The sequence below is a fragment of the Siphateles boraxobius genome, unplaced genomic scaffold (genome assembly GCF_051911475.1).
Source record: "Siphateles boraxobius isolate OS27281-9 unplaced genomic scaffold, OSU_SipBor_1 9, whole genome shotgun sequence".
NCBI classification, from domain to species: Eukaryota; Metazoa; Chordata; class Actinopteri; order Cypriniformes; family Leuciscidae; genus Siphateles; species Siphateles boraxobius.
Window position 1 is genome coordinate 29967248 of NW_027509219.1, and position 16819 is coordinate 29984066.

A 16819-nucleotide genomic window follows, 5' to 3' on the forward strand; every position below is an offset into this window, starting at 1 on the left:
TAAAATTAAGGTTAAACCACTGGAGTCGCATGGATTACATTAATGATGTCTTTACTACCTTTCTCAGGCTTGAAAGTGGTAGTTGCGTAGCTGTCAATGAAGGGACATAAAGCTCTCAGATTTTATCAGAAATATCTTCATTTGTGTTCATTTGTGAGTAATTCATGACATACTTTTTTGGGGGGTGAACTAACCCTTTAATGTTAAAGAAACTGTTTCTGATACCACTCCAATCAGATTTTAAACATAACATTGACTACCAGATTCAGAGATTTTGGTATTTCCCTCTTAAAGTACACTGCCGTTCAAACGTTTGACGATTCAGTACGATTTAAAAAAAATATTTTTTAAAGTCTCTTACGCATTTGTTTGATCAGAAATACAGTACAGTAATATTGTGATTTTTTTTTAAAATATAAATGTTTTAAAATAGTTTATTCCTGTGATGTCAAAGTTGAATTTTCAGCATCATGACTCGTCTTCAGTGTCACATGATCCTTCAGAAAAACATACTAATAAGCTAATTTGGTGCTCAGGAAATATTTATTGTTATCATCAACATTGAAATCAGGTGTGCTTCATGATAATTTTGTAGAAACTGTGATGCATTTTTTCAGGATTATTTGGTGAATAGAAAGAACAGCTTTTATTTAATCAATTAAATTCATCCTAACTCAATAAAAGTATTATTTTTCTTTAAAAAAAAATTATTATTCCTGACACCAAACTTTTAAACAGATGATTTCCAAGTTAACTGAATTGCCTTTAAAAGGAACTTTTGTTTTTGTTCACTCCATTTTGTTACTACATTCAAGTACATATGTGGAGTTCTGTAAATACGGAATAGTGAACGAGAGAAGGATTTCAGACATAGCATACATGTGTGCAGAAGTAAGTATTTGGAAAGGCCCCAAAAGCAAGTTGAAACAATTTGTTTTTCAAATACCACCTAGCCTATATTCCCCATAACCTGCAGTTTCCAGTACAAGAAAAAGCTTCCCCAAAAGTCAGAACTGCTGGTGTTGATGGTGCTTTTCCAGTTTTTTGTTGCACCAGAGACTGCCCAGGCAAGAAGCAGGTATACTGCAGGCTGAATTTAGTGGATTTGTTTTCATCCTGACACACTTTACCAGACTTTACCAGTACAGTAAAGTGAGGTGCTCATGACAAATCTGCTTTTAGGTGACTCAAAGTGGCCTAAACCCTGCTGCCTCATCAGTCTGCAGTGCACTGTGTATCTTTAATAGCGCTGTGCTGTTTTCAGATGGAAGAGGATGTTGAACGGAGCAAGGTGAACAGAGACAGCAGCTCCTCTGTCAAACGTCATTGTCCTGATGAATTTGCCGTTTCTAAAAGGAGCGGCACATGAATTATGCAGCACAACCTTCATGCGCTTTTGCTTTTATGTTGCTTTTTTACTTGCCAGCGTTCTGATAGCGTTCCCCTCTGACATCGCCGCTTGCTTAAATAAGTGGACCTACTGGAGAAAGTAATGCTGTTCCTAAGCCACTTGTTTCTAAATGCATTTTAATAGATGTTTACTGTGTAAATAAATGATAATGTGATAAATAATTACAGTTTTATCTGGCAGCCTAGATTGGGTGTGCAAACTAATATGCAAGCAAAGTGATACACGGGCGTAGTGATAAACATTAAAATAGGGCTGCAACTAACGATTATTTTGATAATCGATTAATCGGACGATTATTTTTTCGATTAATCGGATAGAAATTAAATTAGATTTTTTTTTATTATAACTAAATAAAACCGTAAATCAGGGTATTTATGTGTAAAATTCTACTTTAAAAAGTGCAAAAGCCACACATTGAGTTTTACTAATATCAATATTTGCATTGTTTTTAATGATAATTGCTGATGGCAAGTTGACAAACATGATTATTGTTAAAAAAATGATATCCAACATATTATGTTTTAACACAATTTTTGTTAAAACAAATTTACACAGACATGTTGTTCAGATGTGAATATCTGAACTAAAAACAAACTAAAAACATCTAAAATATATAATTCATTTAATTTTTATTTAAAATTAATTATATATAAGGAATATAAGGATAAAGAATATAATATATATTATATATAATATATAAAAGAATAATATAAGGATAAATTGATTAAATAAATATAGAAAGACTGAAAACAATTGTGTGAACGTAGAGCCGCAGTAGATCGCGTTTGAAAAACAATTAAAACTTAGTAGACAAATGCTATAAAAAGAGAACGGAATGAAGGTAACGTTACCCAGCAAGCTAACAGGCTTGAGTAAAGGACAGGAGAAATTATGCATTAGTGCACAAGCATTCGCTGAAAACCACTGAGTACAGTGACTAAAAAACAATATTTTACTGCTGCTGTCATTAACTGCCTTTATATTTAGTGCTTCGCTTTGTAAAGACCGTTTTAATTTAACCTATTTCTGCGGTGGCGCTATTTTAATCCATCACTTACGTTGCGAGCGAACTGATTGCGCAACCTGATGCTCGAGACAAAATACAGACATCCCAAGATCCCGGAAGTCCCGGGCGTCTCCCGCATATTGATTGCGGCTCCCTGATGCCCGCGAAATAGTTCAAACTCCCGAAATCTAGAGCGCGCAAGCAAGAGCGCGCATGCGAGACTGCTCCAAACCGCGTAGCGCGCGCGCTCGGCAGAGCGCCTGAGGGAGAGAGACCTTGCGTGTGTGTGCGTACCAGTAAACGCTCCCCGTGACGTAAGCAGACCAACTAATCGATAATGACATTCGTTGACAACGATTTTCATAATCGATTATAATCGATTTTATCGATTAGTTGTTGCAGCCCTACATTAAAATGATAAAAAGAAAATGAATAGAGGCCTAAAGAACCTTCAAAATAATCAAATCAACAAACAGGATGCTCTATTGATCTATTTATTCAATCAGTATGTTATAATCATTCATACTGCCATTAAGGAACCAGCAGGAGTTGCCATAAAATTATTAGTTTTAAATTCACGGCAAAATGAAACTTTTGGATAATTGAGGCCCAGAGGATAGTCTGAATGATAGCTGGTCCCATCCTGTGCATTCATCGCAATATTAATCCTGTAAACAGAATTACACAGCATTTACTCGTATAATCTGGCTCAAAGGGATAGTGTGTCTGCGCTTGAACACTTTCCCAACAGCTAAGTAGACAAGCAGTTACAGAGTGGGATTTAATAAATATGTTGTAGCTCTGTTGTTTTTATCTGTTGATTTTGTGAACTGTGTACAGAATTTGCACCAATTTGAGCTAATTATACTGAAAAGGTTGCTCAGTTGTGTTTGTATAATAAAATGTCTAATCAGTGACAGTTTTCTAATGTCATAATCAGTGCTTGACATTAACACCCGCTAAATGCGGGTTTATTTCAGCGGTGGCGTGTAACGCAGTCACTCCTGCTAGCCACTTTGGCGGGTTGAATTTTATAGGCCTATGTAAATTTTTTTTAAATTGTATTCTTTAAAAAAGGCATCTGAAATAATAAACAAAAAATATAGATTTTTTTTAATTAATATCGATACTGAATTATCTGAAACGCTTGCAATATAAATTTTCCCCAGAATAGATACATGATACCAGCTGTGCTTTCTCGTCTCATCTCTCAGATGACACACAGCTCATTCCCGCATATTTTGTGCTCATACCCAAAAGTGTGAGCACATAAAGCCGCCTCACAGTACCAAATTTGGAAGTAGGTATATTAGGCTGCTGTCACTTTAAGACCTAATGCACAGATCTATACTGTTACATGTGCGTTTTCTTTCTCAACTGTTTATGTTCATTTAAAACATAACTGACTGTGCTTACGTGAATACTCGCCAAAATCGAAACTTTGACTTTATTTTTTGTGCATTTGTGACTTTATATTTTGTGCAATAGGCAGCGAAAAATAACTAAATTTGGTACTGTGAGGCGGCTTTATGTGCTCACACTTTTGGGTATGAGCACATAAAGCCGCCTCACAGTACCAAATTTAGTTATTTTTCGCTGCCTATTGCACTTAAACAATCCAATACACAAAAAATAAAGTCAAAGTTTATATTTCGGCGAGTATTCACGTAAACACAGTCAGTTATGTTTTAAATGAACATAAACAGTTGAGAAAGAAAACGCACATGTAACAGTATAGATCTGTGCATTAGTTCTTAAAGTGACAGCAGCCTAATATACCTACTTCCAAATTCTGAGATAATATAAAAAATTTATATTTGGCCGTTTCCCCTGTTACGATCCTCGGTATATGTTTTGTGTGGGTTGTTGTTTTGTATATGTGTGCAGGGATTGGCTGCCGTTGGAGGAGCCTGATTGGTGGATCTACTGATGGTTTCCTTTTTATCAACAACAAAAGTTCACATCAAACCCGTCCTTATCACACAGGACGTAATACAAGCTGCTATGATGCAACAGGGTGTGTTAACAGCAGTTAAAAATCCTGAAAGTGAGGGTAGGGAGACAGAGGAAAGCGCAAGTGATGAAGAACAGGGTCCGAGCAGTGAACCGGTGCCTCGTTCACTTAGTGGAGTAGGTACGGAAGATTTAAAACTCGCTATCCAATTGAAACAACTTGATTTGGAAATTAAAAATCAAGAACATACTACCCAACTTTTGCGCTTTAGACAATGTGAATTGGAGACACAGGCTGGCCCACCGCTCGGTGAGTCTAAACCGGATTTTGACATTAGTAGACAAATCAACCTCGTGCCACCGTTTCGGGAGGCAGAGGTTGATTCATATTTTGGTGCGTTTGAGGGCGTTGCCGCTGCTTTGAATTGGCCGAAAGAAGTCAGAATCTTTTGTTGCAATGTCGTTTAACAGGTAGTATGTTCCGCTTTGTCCCTTAACGACAGTCTAGATTGAGAAAGTAAAAACCGCTGTGTTGAGAGCCTATGAGCTTGTCCCCGAGGCGTATCGCCAAAAATTCCGTTTACCTGTGAAAACTGCCAATCAAACGTTCATTGAGTATGCGCGTGAGAAAAGCTCACTTTTTGATAAACGGTGTCAGGCCAGCAAATCGGCAAATTTTGAGCGGCTTTGTGAGCTCGTTTTGATTGAAGAGTTTAAGAATTCGTTGCCCGTGGTGTAGCCTACTTGAATGAGCAAAAAGTTTTAACTCTTGCGGAGGCCGCTGTGTGTACAAAAATTTATTCGTGGCACCAACTCATCAGAAACATCACATTTTGTGAGTTCTGAGAGAACTTCAAAATCATCTAAACTCTTGAAACCATCAGTGCAACCTGATGATCGTGAGTGTTTTTATTGTCACGAAGCGGGTCATTTGATGTATGTCCAGTTTAAAAAAAGAAAAATAAGACTAAACAGCATAAAGGAGTTGGTTTCGTACAAACTATTACTAAACTCTCGAAGGCAGAAATCGATGCAATTTTTGAACCTTTTATTGGTCAGGGAATGATTTCTTTAAGTGATTTGCAAAATGATCAAGTTCCTGCTACTATATTGCGCAACACCGGGGCAGCGCAGTCTTTTATTTTGGAAAGCTTGTTGCCATTTTCAGAGAAAACATATTGTGGTTCTGATGTATTAGTGCTGGGAATTGTAATGCAAGTGGAAAATGTTCCCTTGCATAAAATATATATTCGATCTGAGTGGATAACTAGTTTCGTAAAAGTGGCCGTTCGTGCTCAGTTACCTATAAATGGCGTAATTCTGATAATTGGAAATGACTTGGCAGGGGGAACATTTTTCCTTCTCACTGAAGTCATTGAGAGTCCGCTTGATGAAACATCCGTTGTGTGTAAGCAAGATGCGGTAGATTTATCCGTGTTTCCAGCCTGTGTTATTACTCGAGCTCAATCACAAAAATTTCCCACCGTAATGGATCTTTCTGACATTTTTTTTGTTAATGAAAACTTGACTGATTCTGGTAAATTACTGTCTGAGATGTCCGCGCCTAAGCCGCTGTCCACTAGCAGTGGTGCTGAATTTGGTTCCGCTGATCAGTTACTTTCTGTAGATCGTACGTTATTGGCTGTCGAGCAAAAACAAGATCACTCGAATTTTGCCGAGATTCTGCTGTTCATGCAAAAGAAATTGTGAAAAAGCCAATTGATTATTACTTCGAGGATGGAGTCTTAATGCGAAAATGGACACCTTCAGTGTCGGATAATTCAGGTTGGGATACATTGTACCAAATAGTCGTTCCTAAATGTTTTCGAGAACAGGTGTTAAGTGTGGCGCATGATAACGTGGCTTGCCATTTAGGTGTGGCTAAAACGCTTTATCGAGTTTTGCGTCATTTCTTTTGGCCTAGGATAAGTCAGATGTTACAAAATACTGCAGATCATGCCATGCTTGTCAAATGGTTGGGAAGCCTAACCAGGTTATTTCTCCAGCACCTATTAAGCCGATTCCTGCTATCGGAGAACCATTTGAGCACATAATATTAGATTGTGTTGGGCCTCTACCGAAAACAAAAGCAGGTCATACTTGCTTACGCTTATGTGCACAGCATCGTTATCCTGAGGCGATACCACTTCGTTCTTTGAGAGCTAAAGCAATTCTTTTCTACTTTTGGACTTCCGAGAATCGTTCAGACGGACCAGGGAACTAATTTTATGTCCCGTTAACCAAATTCTGTCTCAGTTGCATGTTAAACATATCGTTTCCAGCGCTTACCACCCCGAGTCTCCGGGAGCACTGGAACGATTCCATCAAACCTTGAAAACCATGTTACGCACTTATTGTGTTGATTCAGAAAAAGAATGGGACGAAGGATTACCACTCCTGTTGTTCTCTGTACGTGAGACTGTACAGGCGTCTCTGGGGTTTAGTCCCACAGAGTTAGTTTTTGGGCATACGGTGCTCGGTCCCCGTAAGCTGCTCAAAGAAAACTGGTTGTCTGAAATAAAGCCATCTTGCAATCTTTTAGATTATGTGAGCTCGTTTCGAGAACGTCTGCATCTGGCTCAGTCAGCTTTGTTAAAAACTCAAATAAAGATGGAGTGTTTTGATAAAAAAGCAGTCGTTCATTCCTTTGTGAAGGGAGACCAAGTGCTTGTTTTGTTACCACTTCCTGGCTCTTTGTTGCAAGCAAAGTTTTCTGGACCTTATTATGTTGTGGAGCGAAAGCTCAGTGATACTGACTATATTATCTGTACCCACGATCGACAGAGAAAAACCCGCGTGTGCCTCATCAACAGGTTGAAGCGTTATGTTGCTCGTGGTGAACAAGTGGAGTTAAAGAGCTCTACTGTTCCAGTTGCTTCTCTTTCTGTGGTACCACCTTCCTGCGGAGAGGAAGATGGGTTAAATCTACGGAGTATGCCAATGTCTGATGTCAGATTGAATAATTCTGAAATTTTGTCAGATCTTAATTCTCATTTATGTCATTTAACTGTGAATCACTGAGCTGACATTTTGAATTTGATCCAGTCTTTTTTAGGACTGTTTTCGGATGTGCCCACACAGACAAATGTCATTCAGCATGATATTGAAGTGAACGATCATTTACCCATTAAGCAACATGCGTATCGAGTCAACCCAGTGAAACGCAAAATCATCGAGTCTGAAGTGAAATACCTACTGGAAAAGGATTTCGCTGTCCTGAGCACAAGTGCCTAGTCATAGTATATGCATTGAAAGCTGCCCTGGTCAGCTCAAGGTGACCTTTGTGTTGTGATTGCGGAAGTGTCATTGGTCAGGGCTTTCTGTTGCTTTTGAATTCTCAGGATATGAGACTGCTGCCCTACTAGGATCAATGCAGAGTGCTGTTGTCATTTTAGTGCCTCTTGCTCCCATCGGCCAGACAGGCAAAGCCACTGTCACTGAACCAAGACTAATTCACCATACCACCCTCATGAGACCTGCAGTTTTACTTAACATGCTACTATTATTAACACCAGCCTCAACCCATTCACTGCATTAATGCATCTTTCCTCTTTGCACATTGAATATTTAAATAGTTTTTATAACTAATTACTCAGTATTGCCATTAATACTAGATGGCTGAATTGCATCTGTTCAGATTACAAATTGTGTATGCTTTGTTTTAAGAGTGTTTTAAAAGCCTAAGGAGGAGGGCTTCCACAGGTGAGTCTCCTAATGGCTTTTCCCAAGGGGTTTTCCTCATCTCCATCTAAGGGAGTTTTCCTTTCCACTGTTGCCTTTGGCTTGTTCACTGGGGTGTTCATAAAGGTACTGTAATTTGTAAATTTGCAATTGAACTCTTTAGCATTACTTTTTAAATTCCTATTCAGTTCCGTTTTAATTGAATTTGAATGTAAGGAAGCAGACTTGCAATGAAATTCATCTGACTGTAATTTTTAGCAAGAAAAGCAAAGTTTGTCAAGACCAGCTTTGAATGTTCGCTCCGTTTGAAAGCTTTGAAAACATTTTTAAAAGATGATGGATGGATGGATGAATAGATATATTTAATACTTAATTATTTTATCTTTATTTTATCATAGGTCCTTCTCAAAAAATTAGCATATTGTGATAAAGTTCATTATTTTCAATAATGTAATGATAAAAATTAAACTCTCATATATTTTAGATTCATTGCACACCAACTGAAATATTTCAGGTCTTTTATTGTTTTAATACGGATGATTTTGGCATACAGCTCATGAAAACCCAAAATTCCTATCTCCAAAATTAGCATATCATGAATAGGGTCTCTAAACGAGCTATTAACCTAATCATCTGAATCAACTAATTAACTCTAAACACCTGCAAAAGATTCCTGAGGCTTTTAAAAACTCCCAGCCTGTTTCATTACTCAAAACCGCAATCATGGGTAAGACTGCCGACCTGACTGCTGTCCAGAAGGCCATCACTGACACCCTCAAGCAAGAGGGTAAGACACAGAAAGAAATTTCTGAACAAATAGGCTGTTCCCAGAGTGCTGTATCAAGGCACCTCAGTGGGAAGTCTGTGGGAAGGAAAAAGTGTGGCAAAAAACGGACCCTGAGGAAGATTGTGGAGAAGGACCGATTCCAGACCTTGGGGGACCTGCGGAAGCAGTGGACTGAGTCTGGAGTAGAAACATCCAGAGCCACCTTGCACAGGCGTGTGCAGGAAATGGGCTACAGGTGCCGCATTCCCCAGGTCAAGCCACTTTTGAACCAGAAACAGCGGCAGAAGCGCCTGACCTGGGCTACAGAGAAGCAGCACTGGACTGTTGCTCAGTGGTCCAAAGTACTTTTTTCGGATGAAAGCAAATTTTGCATGTCATTCGGAAATCAAGGTGCCAGAGTCTGGAGGAAGACTCGGGAGAAGGAAATGCCAAAATGCCTGAAGTCCAGTGTCAAGTACCCACAGTCAGTGATGGTCTGGGCTGCCATGTCAGCTGCTGGTGTTGGTCCACCTAGTTTTATCAAGGGCAGGGTCGATGCAGCTAGCTATCAGGAGATTTTGGAGCACTTCATGCTTCCATCTGCTGAAAAGCTTTATGGAGATGAAGATTTCATTTTTCAGGACGACCTGGCACCTGCTCACAGTGCCAAAACCACTGGTAAATGGTTTAGTTACCATGGTATTACTGTGCTCAATTGGCCTGCCAACTCTCCTGACCTGAACCCCATAGAGAATCTGTGGGATATTGTGAAGAGAAAGTTGAGAGACGCAAGACCCAACACTCTGGATGAGCTTAAGGCCGCTATCGAAGCATCCTGGGCCTCCATAACACCTCAGCAGTGCCACAGGCTGATTGCCTCCATGCCACGCCGCATTGAAGCAGTCATTTCTGCAAAAGGATTCCCGACCAAGTATTGAGTGCATAACTGAACATAATTATTTGAAGGTTGACTTTTTTTGTATTAAAACACTTCTTTTATTGGTCGGATGAAATATGCAAATTTTTTGAGATAGGAATTTTGGGTTTTCATGAGCTGTATGCCAAAATCATCAGTATTAAAACAATAAAAGACCTGAAATATTTCAGTTGGTGTGCAATGAATCTAAAATATATGAAAGTTTAAATTTTATCATTACATTATGGAAAATAATTAACTTTATCACAATATGCTAATTTTTTTAGAAGGACCTGTACTGTATTTTGATCATCAAATCATTTCAAGTGCATCCAGGTTTTTTTTATGTTCAATACCCAGATAGAAGGGATCGCAGGTCAAGATGTGTCTCTTTCCTGTGCTGCATTGCAGCAAAGCTTAGAGTGTTATGAAATTGTGTCATAGCTGATCCCTGATTAAAGGAAAGAGGAAAACAGCACTCGTTTATCAGTATTCATCTCACCCTCACATGCAGTCACAAGAAAGGGCTATTTGATCACTTTGTATCGTCCATCACACTGAGAGAGCAATGTTACCCCGTTACATCAAGATGAACAAAGTACAAGCACCTCCTTTTTTGTGGTCCTCTGACACTGACTTCCTGCCATCCTCAGGGGTGTCTGGAGATGCCCTTTCTTGTGGCCGCATCGGTTTTTAGGCAGTTGGAATGTAATCCACTGAAAGTGTTTCATCATCTGGGTGATAATCTGATGCATTAACATTCAAATCACACTCCAGACTGGATCCTTAAACTGTGCCGCTGAACCTAAATTTGGATGGAGCATTCATTAACTTTAGATTACAAGGTTAGTATAAAAAAGAAAACTAACATTTGGGTTTTCCTCTCACAGAATCTCATGTTGTAAGTACTCATTCCCTCAAGGCCCGATATTCTTAAGCAATAGACCTTATGCACCAGAGAAACGTGGGCGCCGTCATCTTTAGAATATTGTCTTTGAACTTCCGTTTTTGCGGTCGCTCTGTATATTTCTATGGCATCGCTGTCCAGGAGTAATTAGCTGGTGAAGTGGATTTACTTATTGTAGAGTTAACAAAAGTTATCATGAGCATTGTAATGTTTATCATAAGCATTGTAAAGCAGATGTCTTAACAAATGTCGACCGGGAATTTTTTTACGAGCAGTTCATTCATACCTATGCAAGATCGCTGTGAAAATACAGACCGGAAGTCAAAAGACAACGAGCGCAGCGCTGAAAAGGGGCGGGGCTACATAAGGTCTATACTGAAGGACAAACTGGTGTGACATCATCTCAAACAAATTCAGACCAAAACGAAGTTCTTTGGTGTTTGTTTTCTGGAGTTTGAAACAGGAGTTTTCTTTTTCGCAAGGGTTTGCTCCGGCTGACTACCATTAGTCCGTGGCGATTATGTACTTGGTAGATGTGGCTCTGAGGCTTAATTTTTTCTGGTCAGTCCATCGAGGTCAGAGGACCTTGTGTAGGACATAAACACATTGGAGATCCGCTTTAAAGTAGATATTGAAGTTGTACTTCTACTTGAAAGAGACACTGACAATGTTTTTTTTTTCATTTTTTTTTTTTCATTTTTAATACTATTAATCGGCTTGCTTCAAAGCGATCTACGTATAAAGTGCTATTTAAATATGACTTGACTTGACTGGAGTGCTGAATTGCAGAGCTGGTGCAAACATATCCATTGCTATGAGCAGATACTTTCTTAACTGCTGTTTTCTCGCCACTGTTATTTATTTTGTTATTGAGCCGAATGCGCACAGCACATATTTACACATTCATCTAAAAGCTGCTCTCAGCAGTGTGGGTGGTGTCAGGATGTTTATTAACAGTATATCACTGATCATGCATTTCAAACTTCTTTTTACTCCCAAAGAATGAAACAGAACTTTGCTTTGAGAACATCGGGGCCTTCAAACAGCTCTCTCTAGAACCTTCAGATCAGCAAAAGCCCAACGCTGTTGTTTTTTTATACAGTAAATGTTGTTTCGGTGTAAATTGGGGTGTAACATTTTTATTACTTGAAATAAACAGAAACTGAAATAAAATTAAATATTAATATTATTTTACTTCATTTATTTGCAAAGGCAGCATTTCTCATTTTCGTTTAATAAAAAAAAAATACTAAAAGTTCACCTAAAGTTGAAAAGAAAACTAAAATCTAATTCAAAATATTAACAAAAAGTATGATATAACAATGCTACCTCAAATAGCATGTCAAAACGACATATTGGTAAGTAAATTAAGGCATTTAATTTGATAAGGTGAACTATCCCTTTAATTTATGATGAAGAACCGCGTTATGTGTTGTAACCAGGGCCAGGGGTTTTGTACAATGTTGTCTAAGCATTGTTAGTTGCTGGTAGCTTTAGTAAACTACACCATCTGGTTCTAAAGTGTGCTTTTTACTGATTCATTAATTTTTTCATAAAGTGTGAAATTGACTTTTTTCTGCTGTGTTTGATGCTACTGCTCAGGTAGACACTGGTGAAGTGTTTGGGTGTTTGTTTGTTTTGCCTTGCACACAGTGTGTGTGCGCATGCAATTGGCCAATCGGATTTGTTATAGGTCATTTTTCCTGCAACTTTACAGAGATTTTAGGCGCATGACAGCTCAAATTATTAGTTATAAAAATGTTCTGTGGTCACATGAGCAATGATACCAAATTACTACTTTTCCTAAAGGCTAGCTTGACTGTAGTTTGACTACTTTTAATTGAGTTGCTAGTAGGTTCCTCAACAGTGCAAGAGACATTACAACCGATCTAGGAGTATATTGCACTCTGAATGGGGATTTTCAACTGAATATTTTAACCTGAAATGAAGCCTACTCTGGCAAGATGGCACATTGTGCCTTGCTGATTGACAGTGATACAGCACACTCAAGGTCAGAGGATACAGCCACATCTTCTTCCATTGGTTTTCTTGACCTTTATTGGTCTCGCCCTGTACTGGTGCAGTGGTATAACAGGGCAGATGGGTAGAAGACAATTAAAAACCTGTTCAGAGAGACGGCCTGGGGCTGGGCCAGAGGGAGGGACTTTAACAAGGACCTTTAAACACTGTGGTTTCAAGGCAGCCAAGCACCAAATGTGAGTGAATATTGGCTTTGCGCTTAAATAAAATGCCAGATTGGCAGGAACTACGAGGAACTGAAACATTACATTAAAATATTTAGGATTTTTTTCAAAATCACAATATGTTTTGATGTTTTTTGACAGGTACAGTTCCACTGTGACACAGAAACTGCAGTTTGTCACAAATATGGCAATTTTGCAAAGGAAACATGTAATAATTATGTTGTCATACTAAACCTGTAATCTAGCTAGTAATAAATATTCATGTAAAATACCTAGATGTGGCAAATTATAATTTTGGATCCTGTGGACTTTGACTGATTTTACACTTTCTTGACCATATCTTGGAGCACAAAATCTATACAGGAAGGATAATGATTTTACAGAGCGAAGACACGGTGATTTAATGAGTGTACAGTTGTTGATGTGCAAGTAATGTTCGATATGTTAAATCAAGTCTCGCTGTGCTTAAAATCCATTATGAGACTCATGCTCTGCTTGGCTTGAGAAAACAATCAGCCACAGAAGAAAAAACCTTTTCTGTCAGTCCAGCGATGATGAGTTAGTTTGCATGGAGATTAGGTAGGTTTCACTCCAGAGATTATGAGTTATGAAGCATGGAGATATTAAAACATGTCTTGTCTTGTAACATGCTGGCACCCCTCTGTGGTGCCAATGGAGATATTATTGCTAACCCTATTTGGTTACATCCCAGCCATTCTATTGCCAATAAACCACCTATGCCAGAAGATAAAATAATTGCTTGGCTGCAGTGTCTGTGATTGGCTGGAAGAGCAGGTTTTTGGTTCATGTGAGGTTAGTATACAATATTGGCTGCTTTCTTTGTCATCCTACTTGACAATTGAAATTAAATTATTTTATTTAAAGCTTTTTAAATTTTATTTTAAGGTCAATAAGTGAACTGAAGCCAGCAACTTTCTGCTTGTGTTCACACTTGTGCTTTAGTAATGTACAAGAGACTGAACAGGATTCAAGGCCCCGATATATATATATATATATATATATATATATATATATATATATATATATATATATATATATATATATATATATACTAACTGCAAGGTTCTTTTTCGTATTTTACTTGGGAGTAAAAAAGAAAAAAGAATACTTTTGCAGTGATACACTGTTCACGCTGCTGAGGGCGACGTTTAGATGAATAAGTAAATATGTGCTGATCTCTTTCCTCTCAACAACAAAAATGACACTAGTGAGAAAGCAGCAGTTAAGAAAGGATCTGATCGTAGCGATGTGGATATGTTTGCACCAGCTTCATCTTGACAGATGAGGTAATTAAAACTACACCGTTATGATTGTTTGATTATAGAATATATTTGAGACTATAGACTATATTGATCTGGCTATGTTAGGCTATTGTTGGAATTAATCCTTTTTCTTTGCCCGACACATTGACATTGCAGTACAGAATGTTTCTTTCGGCATTATCCTGAACATTGCATAAGCATTCATTTCATGTGTCACATAGAACAAAAAAAAAGAGGCTCTTGGGAGTGCACATAAACGTCACATTTCGATTTTCCCGGCAAAAACAAGCCGAGTTACAAGCTGTTCCCACATTGGCAATAAAAAAGTGATTAATATATGAAAATTCTAGCCCCTTTTAACACTATTTCTGTAAAATGGTGGTTATGAATAATTATAGAAAATTTATAATCATTATTTACGTTGATTAGCTCTTAACCAATGTTTTTCTTTCAGATGTATTGGGGGGTCATTCGTTTTGTGTGTATATAATCATACATTCATTATGTTCATCCAAATCATTCATTTTACCATGGTTAATAAAATGAGGGTAATGGTTGCTTCACAAACAAGTTTAAAGGTGCTGTGCAACGGGCACTGTGGGGGCGAAATGTGACAATTGTATGCGAATTTCAGAAATAGTGAAAAAATGCGGCTTTAGGGTTTTAAATCCCTTGCCCTAAGTATTAAAGCTCAATGCATAACTTTTTCCTCAAAATTTGAGCTTCAGGCATGAATGATACCTCAAGTCATGGCAATTTTTGGGGTGCGGTCAGATGTGTTATTTTCACTTGGTGAACAATAAAGCAGGCCAAGAGGTCCTTTTAAGGTTATATTGAAGACCTCAAGGCATTTAGAGACCAGAATATATTACAGATGTGGTGGGTTATTTTGAATTTGGCTAGTAGGAAACCACCTAGCAACCTTCCTGAACACCCTAGCAACTGCTTAGAAATACCGTAGCACTGTGCTGTCAAGTTTTGCATGCACAAGCACTACTCACATTTTCTCCTTAAACAGTAAAAATCAAGTTTATCCTTGGTCTAATGATTCCCAAAATCTTTATATAAGCATATGTCGAGCTGATGAGGAACTCTAGTGATGTTCTCGCCTATTTAATATGCTGTTATTTAATTTAAGCGAGTAAATGAGGAACCTTAGTGCAGGCACGAGGGAAATTGTGAACAAACAGAGAGGTATGTTGAACAATTTCTCTTTGCTTTTGATCTTCCCTTCTGGGAAAGAAACTGCTGTTGCAGGAAAATCACTGAGAACTTTCAACGTGATGAGGCAACTTAATCTTGGTCGATTCTCCAGCTGCATTGCACTTGCAGACGTGTGTGTACGCAATCACATACGTGTCCCTGTTTGCACCTGTCCGTGGGTTACTTGGGTTCTCCACAACCACTGTTAAGAAGTAATATCTCCATAGTTGGTCCAGTAACTTTCAAATGACTTTTAAACAAATCCCTCCACCAGCCGCCCACCATCAGTTCTTTAATGAATTATTTTCCTCGTCTGTGTGCAGGGCCAGTCCCTCAAGTCTATTGATAGCTGATGGCAACGGAGATTTTCATTAAACCCTTATTAGCATTGACCCTACAATACATGTTGGGCGACTCTTCTTGGGGACTGTTCTGCTGACTCCAGGGATGGCTGAAGGCTTTTGGCACTCTCTGTCCAATTTATTGATGTCTAACGAGGCTGTTGAGCAACACTGGCAGGGTTTTAAGTATTCGTTTTCTTCTGAAGCATTGAAGGTTACGTCAGATGTGGAACAGTGGAGTCTTGTTGATGGTGGATGCCAATCGATGCCTTAATGCTTTCAATTTAGAGCTCATACAGTTTTTTTATGTTGCTTCTGATGTTTATTGTCCTGTTTTTGACACTGTTTTGATTATTTACAGCTGTACTGAGAACAACGAGGCGTGATTTGTGTGGCTACATCAGTGTTATTCTTAAAACTAAAAAAAAAAACATTTGAAGATTAAATAAAATAAAAATATTGAATGAAAAATGTAGTTATAAAAATAAGTTTAAATTTAAAATACTAAATTTGCTAAAAATGAATAAAAAATGAATTATAAATAATATTAAATTAATATATATTACAAAAACGAATAGAAATGCCAAAAGCCCATAAAATTACAAAAACTTAAACTAAAATAAAACTGAAAATATTCAAATAAAAGCTAGTTCAAAATATCAGTGAATACAATTGTATATAAAAAGCACTAGAATAACACTGATAAACCTTTAAATTGTGAAAGGAGAATTCGAAAATAAAGATCGAATCAAATTCGATGTGACGATTCAAGAGTGACCATCACAATGCTGACCCGGACCTCCTCAACTGTTTAGACTCCATCAATATGTGTTGTATCCAAAGAAACAATTAGTTTGTTCAATACCAAGACCTTAATGAAAAGCCAATCGATTTGGTTTTGGCAGTGACCGTGACCTGAGGACCTCTTGGTTTGTGAAAGTGAAAGATCAGCAACTTTTTTACTCAAAATATTCTCTCTCTTTCCAGATATGTGGATGATGTCATATCCAGAATTGGACGAATGTTTCCAGATATGTCAATCGAGCTTTTCCGGCCAAATGGGACATCAGCAGTTCTTTTGGTGAGATGCTCTGTGTACATAAATTCAGAGTTTTTTGTGATGATTTCTCTCTGTTCAAGGCAAAATG

General features: G+C 38.0%; 1 protein-coding gene across 1 annotated transcript in view; it reads left to right on the forward strand.

Moving 5' to 3' along the window:
- Positions 1-16819, forward strand: part of med27 (mediator complex subunit 27) — a 64679-nt gene that overhangs the window by 21175 nt on the left and 26685 nt on the right. The window contains exon 4 of the mRNA XM_077222673.1: positions 16659-16752. Coding sequence (XP_077078788.1) covers positions 16659-16752 — 94 coding nt within the window. The remainder of the gene's footprint in view (positions 1-16658; positions 16753-16819) is intronic.